The sequence below is a fragment of the Diorhabda sublineata genome, chromosome 3 (assembly GCF_026230105.1).
Source record: "Diorhabda sublineata isolate icDioSubl1.1 chromosome 3, icDioSubl1.1, whole genome shotgun sequence".
Classification (NCBI taxonomy): Eukaryota; Metazoa; Arthropoda; class Insecta; order Coleoptera; family Chrysomelidae; genus Diorhabda; species Diorhabda sublineata.
In genome coordinates, this window is record NC_079476.1 from 3,065,539 (window position 1) to 3,081,511 (window position 15,973).

Below are 15,973 nucleotides of genomic sequence, written 5' to 3' on the forward strand. Positions count from 1 at the left end.
CAAATTTGTTCATTCCTGTGATCAACTATGGGGATTGGGTATTTGATTATGATCCGGGTCTTTTGCTATATCTACGTCATTATCAATCGTTAATATGATCCGAACTGCCAAATATCACCGTTCTGGAGAGATTGAGGGCAACCGCTTTCAATGTGTGATCTGAACTCACAAAGACAGGATTTTGCACTACAACAATGCACGAGCCTTTTCCTCCTGTAAGAGCTTTCGTCATCATGTTGGAGTAGAGCTGGGCAAAGAAGCCGTTACCGGTTCCAAAAGAGTTTACGATTACAAAGACTTTTTTGAATCCTTCAAGTTACGTTAGGATTGTTTTGAGTTGAACAATATGTTATTTATTTATGATTTCTGGAATTTAATCGAAGTGGTTAATTAGTTTTCGAACTAGTAATAATGTAACTGAAATTTAACAGTCACGGTGGGTTATCACCGACTATCTTGGGAATCTTCTTCGTGGTTTGTGGCTTTGAGAGATACAGATACAAATTTTCTCGGTAGTTTCGGGTAGTAGGAGTGTTTGATTACCATATGTAAACAGTACAAGGAGTGGAAATGATGCTGTAGTAAATTGACGCTTCGTATGTTTACTATTTTTGTGAAGAGAATATAATTAGCTCATTATTATCTTGCCCTTGGTTAGGTGATGTGTGCGTAGACGTTTGAGTTTCCTTGCAACATGGCATTGTTGACGTTCTTTGGTATGGTATTCAGTTCATCATTTGAATTCTTCTGTCGATGTCATCTACTCTTAGTTTTGGCTTTCTTGTAAGCGTTTTTTCTTACTGATATACTCTTTGGTTGAAGTAATAATAAGTCAAGTAATAAATATTTACCTTACCTATTAGAAAAATTAACATCTTAAAAAATTAATAATTAATTTTAATTTCATTATAGCATATTCTAAAGCGAGAATCTTAGGTCTATCACAATAAATAGAAATAAATATTAATCTTGAAATTTTTATAAGAGCAGGTTCCTAAGTAAATTGTTTATTAATATGATAATATTTTTTTTATTTATGTTCCAGTTCACACGAGTTTATAGGTTAAAAAAAAGTTATTATATATTTTCCAGTCATTTCTAAATATTTTAATTTTGAATCCAAGTTAATACAACAAAAGATTCATAAACTATTTATTAAAAAGCATTGAAATGCAGAAGAGCTTTCAGAACTTTCCACAACGATGTTGAAACTAATGTTATAATAATTATATGGATCAGTTTTATTGATCTATTCATAGATATTCCACGGCAAATAGGAAGAAATGAGTTTTCCTAGTCAAATGATACTAATCATATGTTGATTGTTTTATTTACGAGGGCGCTACTCAAGTTTTGAGACAAATAAAAACAAATATTTGTAATTGGTTATGACTTTACTCTTTTTCAAATATTCTTCATTAAGATTAATACACTTTTGCATCCGTTAAAATCAACTGTCGAAGCATTTTTTCCATTCCGATTGAAGTACCTCCAAAACATGATGATTTGAACGCATCAACCGCTTCTTCAGGTGTAGAAAAACGTTGACATTGCAATTTATTTTTCATCTGCGGAAATAAGAAGAAACCATAGGGTTTCAAACAAGAGCTGTATGGTGGAAGACTGTTCAAAAACGTTTTTGTTTGAGCTCACATTGTCTTGGTTTGTTTGGAAGTGCACCAACTTTTGTTGGATTTGGCTCGTCTTGAAAGCCAACATGCAATCGATTATCTATTGATCCATGATTCCTCACCTAGACGACTTTCGAAGCAACGTGATTGAATTTTTTCAGCATTTCTTTGCATCAATCGACACAAGCTTTTTTATGCAATATTGAATATATGCGAGTGGAACTAATTATCAAGTATGCTTCAAACTAGAGGTATGTCACATGACGATCTTGCACTATCAGATGTGGTGCTTCATTAGTCAAAAGTCGGAGCGTTGATCCTCACACTGTTGTTGGTTTGATCCACGTCGAAAGTTAAGAGAAAATCGTCGCATAAAAATGTTTGCGATTTAATTCCATTTTTTGACCAAGATGAATGTTTCAAATATATATGTTACGTCCCAAGCCCGATCTTGTACGGAGTCGAGCTTCGTACAATGAATTTGTACGAAGCCGAGATTGGCGGACTTCGGACAGAGATGATTGTACGAAGTCGACTCTGTACAACGCTGGTTGTACGGAGTCGGAGCATCGATACTCACTCGGTAATGAGCGCGCTATTAAGATGTTAGTAAACACAAACTTAGTTATTGTGATTGAAAGTATATTTTCCGGCTAGTTGGCTACCATCTATTGTTAGGTTAGGTTAGGTTATGTTAGGTTAGGTTGCGTATACTACTTCGGAATAACGCGCTCATTACCGAGTGAGTATCGATGCTCCGACTCCGTACAACCAGCGTTGTACAGAGTCGACTTCGTACAATCATCTCTGTCCGAAGTCCGCCAATCTCGACTCCGTACAAAATGGCTTGTACAGATCGGACTTCGTACAAATTCATTGTACGAAGCTCGACTTCGTACAAGATCGGGCTTGGGACGTAACATATATAACAACTCAAATAGCACTCAAAATTTATGATGCAAATGTCTGATTTGACATATTCACTCCGGGCATATCTCAAAGCTTAAGTAGCAGCCCTCATATCACTAAGTTTTCCATCTTTCTTTATCAATACAAACAATATGATTATGAGAAAATTTATTTTATGTTAACGATGATAATACCCAGCACGACGCTATCTACGGTGATTGGCAAATCTGATATTGGATGGATAACGAAACGTCAAGTTTTTGAATCGAACTTTGCTCTTTCAAGAATTCGACAACACAATCAATATTCTCTGGAAAAGTTACTTAAAGAAGAACCAAAGAAAGACTGCAAGACTGCAAACTAAGTAATAAAATGCTCCCAAACTTGAACGACGGGGCTTGGTACTTGGGATACCCGGCCTTGGCAAACCAATAATGGCCCAAGTTTGGGTAACCCGACTTCGTCCATCTTATAGTCAGCCAGGTTTTGATTGACTATATAAAATTTCGTTCTATCTTATCCATAATAGATATCTCAACATTAAAAGTAATTTTTTTTATGAATCAAATTCTTTTATGTATAAAAGAATAAAAAATAGTATCATTTCCTTATATGTGTAATTATTTAACTAATATTTTTATGTACATCAATTAGTATAGAAATTTATAAAAAATTTGTCGTGAAACTATAATTTTATTAACAATATATTAAAAATCTGTTTTTACTAGCAACCAGCCTGGCCCAGGGTTGCAAACCCAGCGAAGGTCATTGTTATCATCCCAGAGTCTCGCCAAGTCTGAGCCAATAATGGCTTGCAAGCTAGAGCCAAAGTTGTAGATACTTGGCCCAAGTCTGGATCTACACCGGGCCCATCGTAAAATCCTACATGGGTGTAGGATGTAATCATTGAATGTATTGAACCTGAATTAGTCTTTAATAACCTTGCGTGGTTGATACGAAGAAAAACTGTTGATGGCTTTTGATGTTGTGGAAATTTCGATAACCAAGCCAACACCGTCTTCGAAAAAGAAATTTTTTTTTATCTTCCATTCCAAGAATCTTGGATACACGGTTTCGTAAATTTTCCGCGATTTCGGCTACTTTAACTAATTTCGGTGGAGTCAAAGAAAACTCGGAGTTAGACATGACAGAGTCAAAGTTGGTAACCATGTACAAGTTGATTTTTAATTTAGTTAAGTTGGCAGGCGATAAGCACTTTTTGATATGTTCACGTGACAACGAAAAAGCGAAATGAAATGGCGACAGCAACAAACCGACGAAAGTTTTGTTAATCAAAACAAGTATTGTCAAATGATTCAAAAGGTATTTTCATTTCGTATCAAATTAAGCTTTATTGCCACATGCCAAAACTTTGTTCATTAATTTTCTTTCACAGAAATGTAAACAAACAAATAAGTTGCTTTTATATAAAGTCCTGAATATTTTTCTTATTAAAATTGTAAAAGTTAGATACTGATTTTTGTGTACATTGACAGGAACCTTTTGAAACTCTGTTGAATAAACTGAACATTTTGTCAACTTTGCACTTCATCATTTCTCAACAAAGAAGCCAAACCCACTGAAAATAATTTCTAAACAACCACTAACTTCATACTTTTTTAAATCAAATCCCAAAATTACATTGACAGCTATTTGATTACTTTAAAAGTTTCCTTAGCAACGCAGGTCTAATTGTCGTTATAAGTAAAATTCAAAGTTGACATCGATAATTTCCTGACCTAATTATAGTAAAAATATAATTTTCCCATATTAAATCATCGTTTTTTCCCTCTCAAAATAAATTGTGTATTATATTACTAAATTTTAGCTTTGGACTTTTCGTTTCCCGACGACCTCGAGCTAAAATCTAGTACTTTCTTCCCTTGTATGATAAATAACCATGTTTTCTCTTGCCGGGATGAAAAGTTCGCTTTTCGTCCCTGGTATGAGGGACAAAAGTGGCCCGGGAAGAAATTTCTTTCGCTCCCGGTATCGTAGCAACGACTTTTTCATCGAAATGTTTACTCTCGATGACAGTTTCCTCTACACGACATTTATTATTTATTATCGTGATAATTTAGATGATTCTAATGATAGTGAATAGTAGGAAAGGGAGGAAAGTAGGGCATTTTGTCACCCGAGCCGAGCATCAACTCAACTTTTGTTATCTTAAGTTAAATCGATACAAATGTTGAAATGGATTATTTCCAATTTTTGTATGACTATTTCCGTCAAATAATATACATTATGATTTAATTTTGACGTGACTTTTGACATAACGATTCAATAAGATCATTCCATCGAATTATCAATATTATTCAATTGACAATTGACAAGAGTAAGAACTGTCATTATTTGTCAATATTATTTAGTAATCCATAGATCATGTGGTAGTTCTAGATTGAAACCATTCAACGCAGTTATGTCATATTTTGTTTTGGAAATCCCTGTATGTAATGACTATCTGTCATATGATATTCATTTAGAAATAATATATTCGAAATATTTTCAAAATAAAATGAAACCTGCTCTAATATTATCATCAAATGGGGGTTAAATATCTAACAATAAACTTAAACTACCTCTATTTTAATATCTTGTTCTTGTTCACTATCACTTTCACTATGATAAACATTAATTTCTTCATTATGAACTAATCCCCCATAAGGTTGATGAACTCCAGTACAACTAAAATTAAAAGGTTTCACCCTCGTGACAGGTTTCTTCAATAGCTCCTCTATCGAATAAGGGTTTTTCTTTTTCGGTTCTCTTTGTTCTGTGTCCGTCGCGGAAATATCCTTTCTGTTTTCATCCACGTAAGGAGAAGTTTCTTTGGTTGTAGAAGTTTGATAAGGAACAATCAGATTCGACCAGTTAGTTGAAGGAGAAATATCTAAAGGAGAGGTGGTGGCTATGTGTAATTGGCGTTGAAGGGAGGAGTATCGGTTGGTTGTTGTTAAAGAAGGGTCGTTTAGGGTGGGATAATAAGGTATTGGTGTTGCAGTAGGTGATACGGCTTTGGAGTAAATTTCGCTTCCTATATCTGAAAAAATAAAATATTATATTAGTAAGGAAAAACTAGAGCCGTAAGAATTATAATGATTAATACTAATTTCTTACTTTCTTCATCAATAAATTCTTCTACATTCAATCTTAATTTGTTTTTGATAATTTTTTTGCCAGATTATCCAATTTCTGTCGTAAATTGGAGTTATTTTCGAAAAATTGACTAAATTTGGATCTATTTTGAGCTACATGCCGATTTGTAAGTTTGATATTAAGTATGTTCAGGCGCTGATCACAATAATTTGAATACATCATTTTTTCACGAATTCTTCAACAAAAAATGATGATTAGTTACATGAATAGGTACACTGGAGTGAAGAGAAACGTAATAGCTAACAGATTCGTTAACTTTATGGGACCAGCTGCAGAACAATAAAGAAAACATTGAAAAAGAAGACAGCTAGTGGTAAAACCAGCTACTTGGACAATCTACAGTAGTTGAGAGAGGCAAAGACGCTAATGGAAACTATAACCATAGAAGGTTTGCTGTATGTATGAACCTAAGTAAGGCAGTCTACGAATATTACAAGTCTTTGTTGTTGATTCTGCTGCTCATAGGAAGAAAGCTCTATTCACATTCTCTCGAAGTGTGATGGAAGACCAAAGCATTACACCTGGGAGCTTATGAAATAAAAAAATTTTTGGGGCAACTAGAGAAATTCTACATTCTGAACTTTATAAATGAGCTATTGGTGGACATAATAGATCCTTTGTGACCAGGTATACATGGTACTCTAATACAGACACTTAAATATAGTTCTTCTTCTTCTTCCTCTTTAAATAGGACCAGGTCCTGTTCAATCCTGTATGTTTGGCCCTCTTCTAGGATCTTCCTGTGAGAAGCTGAACTTCAGCTCCCGTACCACCTCTTTGGTGGTCTACTTACAGGTCTTTGAGCGTTGGGTCTCTGAGTTCTAGCCCACTTTGCCCATCTGTCTTCTAGTATTCTTTCTACGTGAAACCTTTTCTTGCCCTGACCCATCTCACCACATCCTGTACGCCCATTTCTTCTCTTATGTCATCAATCCTTATTCGTTTTCCTCTTCCAGGTAGTTGAATCTTGATACCCGCTGTATTATTCCATTATCGACTGCCAATTTGCATCTAATGGGATATTTGATATTACCATTGATCGTGTCTTGTGTTTCTTGTGTCAAATATACTTTAACTAATATTATTGAACGACTGAGAACTGCGAGATCTCCACAAATAGATGATTATCCTCCCTCTGGTAATAATGACTTCCACATACAATTCCAATCATTAAACTACTATCTGCAAGCAAAAACTACTTGAAAAAATTATGTCTTTCCATTCTCGAATTTGTTGTTATTTCATAAATTTCTAAAAGAACGTATAATGTTACTTAGTGGTTTAATCCTATTGACTGCGCCACGAAAGGAGGTATATGTAATTACCTTCTGAATTCACACCTTCATCACATACTAAGAAAACTTATACGAGGGTTACTGGTTAAGTTTTGAGATATGACAACACTGATGCGAATATGTCAAATCTGACATAGCCATCATTAAGTTTTGACATTTTTAATAGTAAAAATACTCAGAACGTGTGAATTTTTTTTAGATTTCGATGTGGATCAAACCAACAGCGGTGTGCCTATCAGCGCTCGCTTCGACTTTTTTGATGAAGCACCATCTCCAACCACAGTGTGTTGTTCGCGTTGGATATCGCATAATTTGACAATCGCTCAAAAAATTCAATCGTTGTGCTTCAAAAGATGTTTACAAAATCGTCACAGGCGACGAATTACGGATCTATGCATATGAATAATATTTTGAAAAACAGTAAAGCAACATGCAACTATAAATATTTGTTTTTATCCCAAAAGTTGAGTAGCAACCCTCGTAGAATAGAAGTATCCGTCTTCGAAAATATTTTGAGCTCTTGTAAATAATAACCTATGAAGTAATGTAGCCAGAAGTCAGAGGGAGTCTGGAAAATAGTATTTAGATAATGTCTATAATCTTAAGATACTTCATCCAAAAGCTAATTGCTTTTACACCGAAAGTAGTTTACGTTGATTGAAAATAGAAAATTTATCGAAGAAAACGGTACTTCCCGGCCCCCCTTTGTACTAAATGCTGATTTAGATCTGTGGTATTTTAGAGTAGGAATTTAACAAATCTCACCTGAAGGATGAGTGACTCTATGATGTAACATATCCGATGAAGGATCCGGCCAAACGCCGCTGTTCCTCAAAATGCGATTTACTGAACTAACTGACGGGATATTGTGGGGTTCGCATATCCTTTGGGATATAAGTTGTTCTCGTATTTCCCATGCAAACATTCCGGGATTTTCTTGTTTGAATCGCAGAATTTTTTTGACAACTGTTGGAGTAGCTACTTGCTGAAAATAATATTTGCGTTAATACATTATATTTCAGCAATTAATTTGCAGAAAGGATAATCGCTATTAGAAACCAAGTCAAAATTTATTTTATTTTTGATACTGATAGTATAAAAATACGAAAGTTTCTTATCAACTTACAACTACTAAATACAGAAAAAAATAAATACGAGTAGAAGTAGGAACATTCTCATTCGGCAAAAAAGGTTTTTGACTTGCATCTTTATTTGATTCATAACACACAAAACCTTTTTTTGTAGAAAAAGCAATCTAAAAAAGGATGCTCTTATGTGTGGTGTATTCCCAAATGCTCTTAGCTGCTTCTACCTAGTATACAGTTATAAGTAAGTAATAACTTCATACAGAATAGAGAAAGCACGTCTCAAATATCGAAAACATTGTCTTCTTCGGCTGGGTGTCAATTATCTTCTTCATCTGCATCTGTTTTCGTAGTTTTTAGTGGGATAAGCCGCTATAAAGTTGCTTTATCATTGTATAAACTATCACAGCTTCATAAATAGCAGACTTCTTCCAATTTTACACAGTTTAGAAACACTGTGCAGTAGTACTTGCGTGAGGAATGTTTCTAGTTTTAAGAAAGAGTCAAATTTTTCATATCCAAACGAAAACCATCCTGTAAATTGTCTGTTTGCGCCAGATGTTGTAATGTTGAACTGTTGAAATAGAGTCAGCTTCATCTTTTTTTTTTTCACCAGGCATCAGTCCACTTCTAAGTCGAGATTAATATAATTTTCGTGTAGTTTAGGATTAACAGCACTTGTAAAGGTTTTTTCTTTTTGCCTACAGAACTTCAAAATGCGTGAAATTCCTTTCATCAACTTGCTGGAACAGTGTGTGTCCTAAGATCTAAACTAAAGCATACTCAATGTTTTTACTTTGCAATTATTCAGAAACAAGGGAAATGACCAAAAACGAAAAAAATAAACAAGTTGTTAGCTTTCGACCATTATTTATAAGGTTTCTACCTGTGAATCAAGATTTGATTCACACACAAAACTTCCATTAGAGATTTCTTTGAAAACAGAAATTAAATTTAGAGAATTTTCACTGTCTTCACTGATTAAGAATTTTCCATAAACAACACCACGTTGCACTAAGCAGTTTTTCACACTGATTCTTAATAAAATAATAATTAAAATAAATCAAAAAACCCGCCTGTATGGATAACTAGAATTAAAAATCAACTGAAAAGACTGAAACAAGATGAAAAGTCAATGATAAGGTATTTGAAACAGTACCAAACCAATGTCCCCGCATATTGTACACTTGGAAGTATCAGCACGGTAGTTTTTTCACTTTTTTGCAACATTATAAACAGAATTACATTCGGAGGCATGCACAAAGAGATAATAATTTATCATAGCATTCAATTTCATGCCTCCGACTGCAATTCTGTTTATAATGTTGCACAAAAGTGAAAAAACTTACCGCGCTGATATTTCTAAGTGTACAATATGCTGGTACATTGGTTTGGTACTGTTTCAAATACCTTATCATTGAATTTTCATCTTGTTTCAGTCTTTTCAGTTGATTTTTAATTGTAGTTATCCATGCATGCGGGTTTTTTGTTTTTTTTTTTAATTATTATTTTATTTATGTCTTTTTAGTTAAGATTACGTAACCGGATGAATTCCTTGAATGAGTTTATGTCGTGTGGTTGATTAAGCAATTTGTTAGGGTCAAGAGAACTAATAGCAAGTCCGTTCACTCTGCTCAAAGCAACGTAAGCTCGACCTTTTGCAAATAAGTTTTTACTTAAATCTACAACTGCTCGGTCTAAAGTTGTGCCCTGTAATTTATGCACCGTCACTGCCCAGCATAAAATTAAGGGAAGCATTCGTCGCTCGATCTTGTCTTTATCACGTAGAGCATCAAATTCTTTAGCACTATCTGGACTCCAATACCAGGTCGGTTCCCTGTTATATTTGGGTCATCGAACTCCACAAATACTACTTATGGCGGTTCTCCCGGCTCCAACTGCTCTCTGCGTAATGCTGGCCAATCTATTCGTCGGATAACACCCATAGCACCGTTAACCAGCCCATGGTTAACATTGATGTTCCGTCTTAGTATGGCTCGAGAGCCTACACCTAATTTGAGTTGGTTTGGTATACCACCTGTTTTATAGGGATCTTCAGGTAAGTATTTCTTTCGTGGAATATGTTTTAGGATCCAATGAGATGTCTACAGCACTAACGGTGTATACTTTTGTGAACTTTTCTGTCATAGTCGCGTTATATGCATCAACCAGTCTAGTTGTCGGGAAAATTCTGACAGCTTCTCCATCGTCAAATGGCCCTATTAACGGTACTCTGCGGTTTTCTGTGATAGATAACTGCTGCATTGTAAGTTCTCCAACGCGAAGACTGTTTAATATGTCTACAAAAGTTGTATCTCCAGCTTGCCTCATATTTTGGGGCAACTTACAATAATGAAGATATTTAAATCGCACAAGACAATTATAATTATAGTAAGAACGTAGGTCCGTAGTAAATATATTAGTCTTAGATAACAAGAAGTCACAGCGATACCGCGTTTTAAAAACCTAGTGGTGCCATCTATCCGCACGGGTCTGAATTATTTTAATTAGCTATTTTTTATCGTCCCGTTTAATATTAAAACTGCAAGCTATATACATATTTACAATCAGTGTTTAAAATCCTTCATTTTGATACCCAACTCGATATGCTTGGTAGTAAAAAAATTTTTTTTACCTCACAACATGGCGTCCAAAATCCGCCATTTTGGTTTTTTTAAAATGTCTCCTATCTAAGAACACTTGGGCTAATGAAACGAATCTAACGATACCTCAAATGTGAAAATCCGTTTAGCAGTTCTGGAGATACAAGGTAATAAAGAAAATTACATACATACATACAAGATACGCGTTAAAAATATAACCCTTCCTGGCAGTCGGGTAAAAATGCAATTAGTTTTTTTCTATTACATTTGGTTAACTCACAAATCGATAATATTTTTATCATGAAGATTGATTCCCGGCAACTAAAAAATCAGACACCTACGATGCACAATTTTCGTGTTAGGTTAGGGTTTATCTGTACAACGTCGGCCTGTTACATGTTTCTCTCGTCTGTCGGTATCTTACTGACAAGCGACAAATTCCTTTCAATCATGCATGTGACATTTAATGGGTTAGTAAAGAAACTGTATTTTTCCTATTCCAATTTAACGCTTGACGATCAAGACAAATCATGGGCTTCCCATAAAGTGTGTCTCAACTGTGTAGAAGGATTGTGTCAGCAAAAACAAGCGAATGCCCTTTGGTATCCTTATCCTGTATCTGTATCCAGTGGATACAATTCTAAAAATAAAGCACTGACATTTTGATCGATGCACCAGCTAAATCGGAGAGTGAGGCCAATTCATCAGAGGATGAATTCATTCCAGGAAGACGAAATGAACCGCAGCTGTTTACCAAAACAGAATTAGATGATTTGGTTAAAGAGGAATCTGAAGTTTTAGGCTCGAAAAAAATCTCAATGGCCCTCTGTTGTAATATTCCTGATCTAATGAAATATTTTGGCATCACGAAACGTCTGAGTGGAGATTTTTTATTGATTCTTCATAAAGTTTGAAAGAAGCTCTTCTATATAATGGCAATAAATACGCCTCCATTCCAGTTCACTTGAAGGAAACATATGAAAATGGTGAAAGCCTATTGGGCAATAACAAATATTCGGAGCGCCAATGACGTGTGGCGATTTCAAAATGATCTTCTACTAAATCAACAGCCTGGTTATAGGAAAATGCAGTGATTTTTATGTGAATGGGGCAGTTGAGCTCTTCACAAACACTGTAAATAAAAACTGTGGCCTTAACGATGAAAGTTTTACCGTTGATTCAAGTATCTTTCAGAAAAATTACCCCGCATTACTTCAGAAAAATCAAGGTGGCAATTTTCGTGGATCTACAAATTTTGATGGAAGACGCAAATTTTGAAAAAAGTACGGATCAGAACGAAAAACTAGCTTGGATGAGCTTTGTGATAATCGTGCGCGGTTTCTGGGCCACCTTGAATATTTCCCCGATAATTTAGAGGATTACAGTGAAGAGCAAAGTTAAACGGCTCCACCAAGACATAAAAGAAATGGAAAAACGGTATCAAGGTAGATGGAATGAAAATTTTATGGCGGACTACTGTTGGAATATCAAGAGGGATTGCCAAGAAGCCCATGAAATGTGTAGGAAATCAAATAAACGAATGTTGGAAAGCTGAAATAAGATAATTTTACGTTACTATATTAAAAACAAAATTTGTATTGTTGATGTATGAAAACACGTATTTTTATTCGTAAAATACATGAGAGAAATTGGATATTGAAAAGGTACAAAATCTAGACGCGATAGAGGAAATCAGCATAAAAAATATTTCAGAAGCAACTATTTTCATTGATTTATGTAAAATTTTTTGGTAATTATACACTTTCACGGTTTTTTGGTTCTAGAAAATCGAAAAATGGATGGATTTTAATGATCTTGGTCTCAAAATGTTCCATTTTACGGCGGATTTATAAAAAAAAATTAATAGAAATAGCTGGAATGAAAATTTCTCATAGTTTTACTGTTTTAAATCGTAAAAAAAACGGTTTTGCAAAATAATCCTTTACAAAAAATTATCTCATTATCAGATAAAGTTCTTATATTTTTTTTGTATTCTACATAAATTAATAAACAATTTAAAAAAAAATTCAAAAAGAATGATTTTTTCAGTTTTTATAGCTTAAAATGAAATCGATTAAAAACAATCAATTTTCGTGAATAGTTTCGTACTATATTCTTCAATGTTAATAGTTTTTGGACCATTAACAATCGAAAAATAGATAAATTTTATAATTTTGGTCTCAAAATGTTCCATTTTACGACGAATTTATGAAAAACACGGGGGTAGTGGCTGAATTTGCGGTTTTTAATAGTTTTAAACCTTAAATAGTGGAAAAACTTTTTTTTCAAAGTATTCATTTTTTTATGTAAATTGCGAAAAAAAATATACGAACTTGATTCCACGACGTCAGGAACAGTTACGAATGATTATATGTAGAAAGTCATTTTTTTTGGATTTAAAGTCATGAAACTGTAAAAAATATTTATTTTTTTTTAATTTTCGTATTTTTTTTATAAATCCGTCGTAAAATGGAACATTTTGAGACCAAGATCATTAAAATCCATCCATTTTTCGATTTTCTAGAGCCAACCTAATCTAACCTAACCTAACCTAACCAAAAAACCAGGTGACCGCGAAAGTGTATACATAACTACCATAATTTTTTGTAAAGGATTATTTTACAAAACCGTTTTTTTACGATTTAAAACAGTAAAACTATGAGAAATTTTCATTCCAGCAATTTCTACTAATTTTTTTTATAAATCCGTCGTAAAATGGAACATTTTGAGATCAAGATCATTAAAATCCATCCATTTTTCGATTTTCTAGAGCCAACCTAACCTAACCTAACCAAAAAACCAGGTGACCGCGAAAGTGTATAATTACCATAATTTTTTGTAAAGGAATATTTTACAAAACCGTTTTTTTACGATTTAAAACAGTAAAACTATGAGAAATTTTCATTCCAGCTATTTCTACTAATTTTTTTTATAAATCCGCCGTAAAATGGAACATTTTGAGACCAAGATCATTAAAATCCATCCATTTTTCGATTTTCTAGAGCCAAAAAACCAGGTGACCGCGAAAGTGTATACATAATTACCATAATTTTTTGTAAAGGATTATTTTACAAAACCGTTTTTTTACGATTTAAAACAGTAAAACTATGAGAAATTTTCATTCCAGCAATTTCTACTAATTTTTTTTATAAATCCGTCGTAAAATGGAACATTTTGAGATCAAGATCATTAAAATCCATCCATTTTTCGATTTTCTAGAGCCAACCTAATCTAACCTAACCTAACCTAACCAAAAAACCAGGTGACCGCGAAAGTGTATAATTACCATAATTTTTTGTAAAGGAATATTTTACAAAACCGTTTTTTTACGATTTAAAACAGTAAAACTATGAGAAATTTTCATTCCAGCTATTTCTACTAATTTTTTTTATAAATCCGCCGTAAAATGGAACATTTTGAGACCAAGATCATTAAAATCCATCCATTTTTCGATTTTCTAGAGCCAACCTAATCTAACCTAACCTAACCTAACCAAAAAACCAGGTGACCGCGAAAGTGTATACATAATTACCATAATTTTTTGTAAAGGATTATTTTACAAAACCGTTTTTTTACGATTTAAAACAGTAAAACTATGAGAAATTTTCATTCCAGCTATTTCTACTAATTTTTTTTATAAATCCGTCGTAAAATGGAACATTTTGAGACCAAGATCATTAAAATCCATCCATTTTTCGCTTTTCTAGAGCCAAAAAACCAGGTGACCGCGAAAGTGTATACATAATTACCATAATTTTTTGTAAAGGATTATTTTACAAAACCGTTTTTTTTACGATTTAAAACAGTAAAACTATGAGAAATTTTCATTCCAGCTATTTCTACTAATTTTTTTTATAAATCCGTCGTAAAATGGAACATTTTGAGACCAAGATAATTAAAATCCATCCATTTTTCGATTTTCTAGAGCCAACCTAATCTAACCTAACCTAACCTAACCAAAAAACCAGGTGACCGCGAAAGTGTATACATAATTACCATAATTTTTTGTAAAGGATTATTTTACAAAACCGTTTTTTTTACGATTTAAAACAGTAAAACTATGAGAAATTTTCATTCCAGCTATTTCTACTAATTTTTTTTATAAATCCGTCGTAAAATGGAACATTTTGAGATCAAGATCATTAAAATCCATCCATTTTTCGATTTTCTAGAGCCAACCTAATCTAACCTAACCTAACCTAACCAAAAAACCAGGTGACCGCGAAAGTGTATACATAATTACCATAATTTTTTGTAAAGGATTATTTTACAAAACCGTTTTTTTACGATTTAAAACAGTAAAACTATGAGAAATTTTCATTCCAGCTATTTCTACTAATTTTTTTTATAAATCCGCCGTAAAATGGAACATTTTGAAACCAAGATCATTAAAATCTATCCATTTTTCGATTTTCTAGAGCCAAAAAACCAGGTGACCGCGAAAGTGTATAAATACCAATTTTTTTTATATAAATGGTGATGCAATCGATGTAAGAACTTTTTGGGCCTCTTGGACCGGCGGCCAGTCTGGGCCTGATGAAATTCCGTACCACTGTAATTGTAATACATTTTATAATTTTATAAATGTACGTACAACCATTAATTTTCTATCCCTAGTGCCTTTTCTATACAAATTACTGCCATTTTCCGAGGACACAACCCTTTAAACGATAAGCAAATATAAAATATAGTAAAATAAACACTAATAGACTGCCGGATAATTATACGAATGACAACACGTTATACACCGACACACGAAAACATTAAGATCATCTTCAGTTGATAATTATTTTTATTCATCGTCACGTCATTCGATTTTTACATCAGATATAACACTTTATCACTAACCCTGTCAAACTTCAATAGCTTGTTTTCGTAATAGCGAGTAAGTTGTAAGATACATAATGAATTTTAATTGTATGGGCATAAAAGTCACTTTATAGTATGAAAATTCTTCGTCTTACTTACAAAAGTCCGATTTTTACGATTTATATATAAGGTGTTGATACAATTGTTTAAAGCGGCATCTATCGGACAATCGCGAAACCTTTTTTGTCGTTGCATTTTGCATTCGGTCGTCATTCTTCAAAACTTGTTTATGATTTTAAACCAAATACAAAGAAAAATTTAAGAAAGTTACTGTTTTCATAAAGTTAGGTAGCTATAATTAACTTTTAGATGTAGACTATTGGGTTTTAAGTTGCTAGATTTGATTAGACAAAATATTGTTGAAGAATAGACTTCTGTGGTTTTGATTCAAACGATATGATTACAATCTAACTTGTGATATG

The 15,973-nt window shown here is 33.4% G+C and overlaps 1 protein-coding gene across 1 annotated transcript in view; it reads right to left on the minus strand.

Annotated features, from left to right (window-relative positions):
- Positions 1 to 5,113: 5,113 nt before the first annotated feature.
- Positions 5,114 to 15,973, minus strand: part of LOC130441037 (paired box protein Pax-2a) — a 58,565-nt gene continuing 47,705 nt past the window's right edge. The window contains exons 4-5 of the mRNA XM_056774518.1: positions 7,760 to 7,979; positions 5,114 to 5,583 (exon numbers count right to left, since the gene is read on the minus strand). Of these exons, the coding sequence (XP_056630496.1) occupies positions 5,114 to 5,583; positions 7,760 to 7,979 (690 nt within the window). The remainder of the gene's footprint in view (positions 5,584 to 7,759; positions 7,980 to 15,973) is intronic.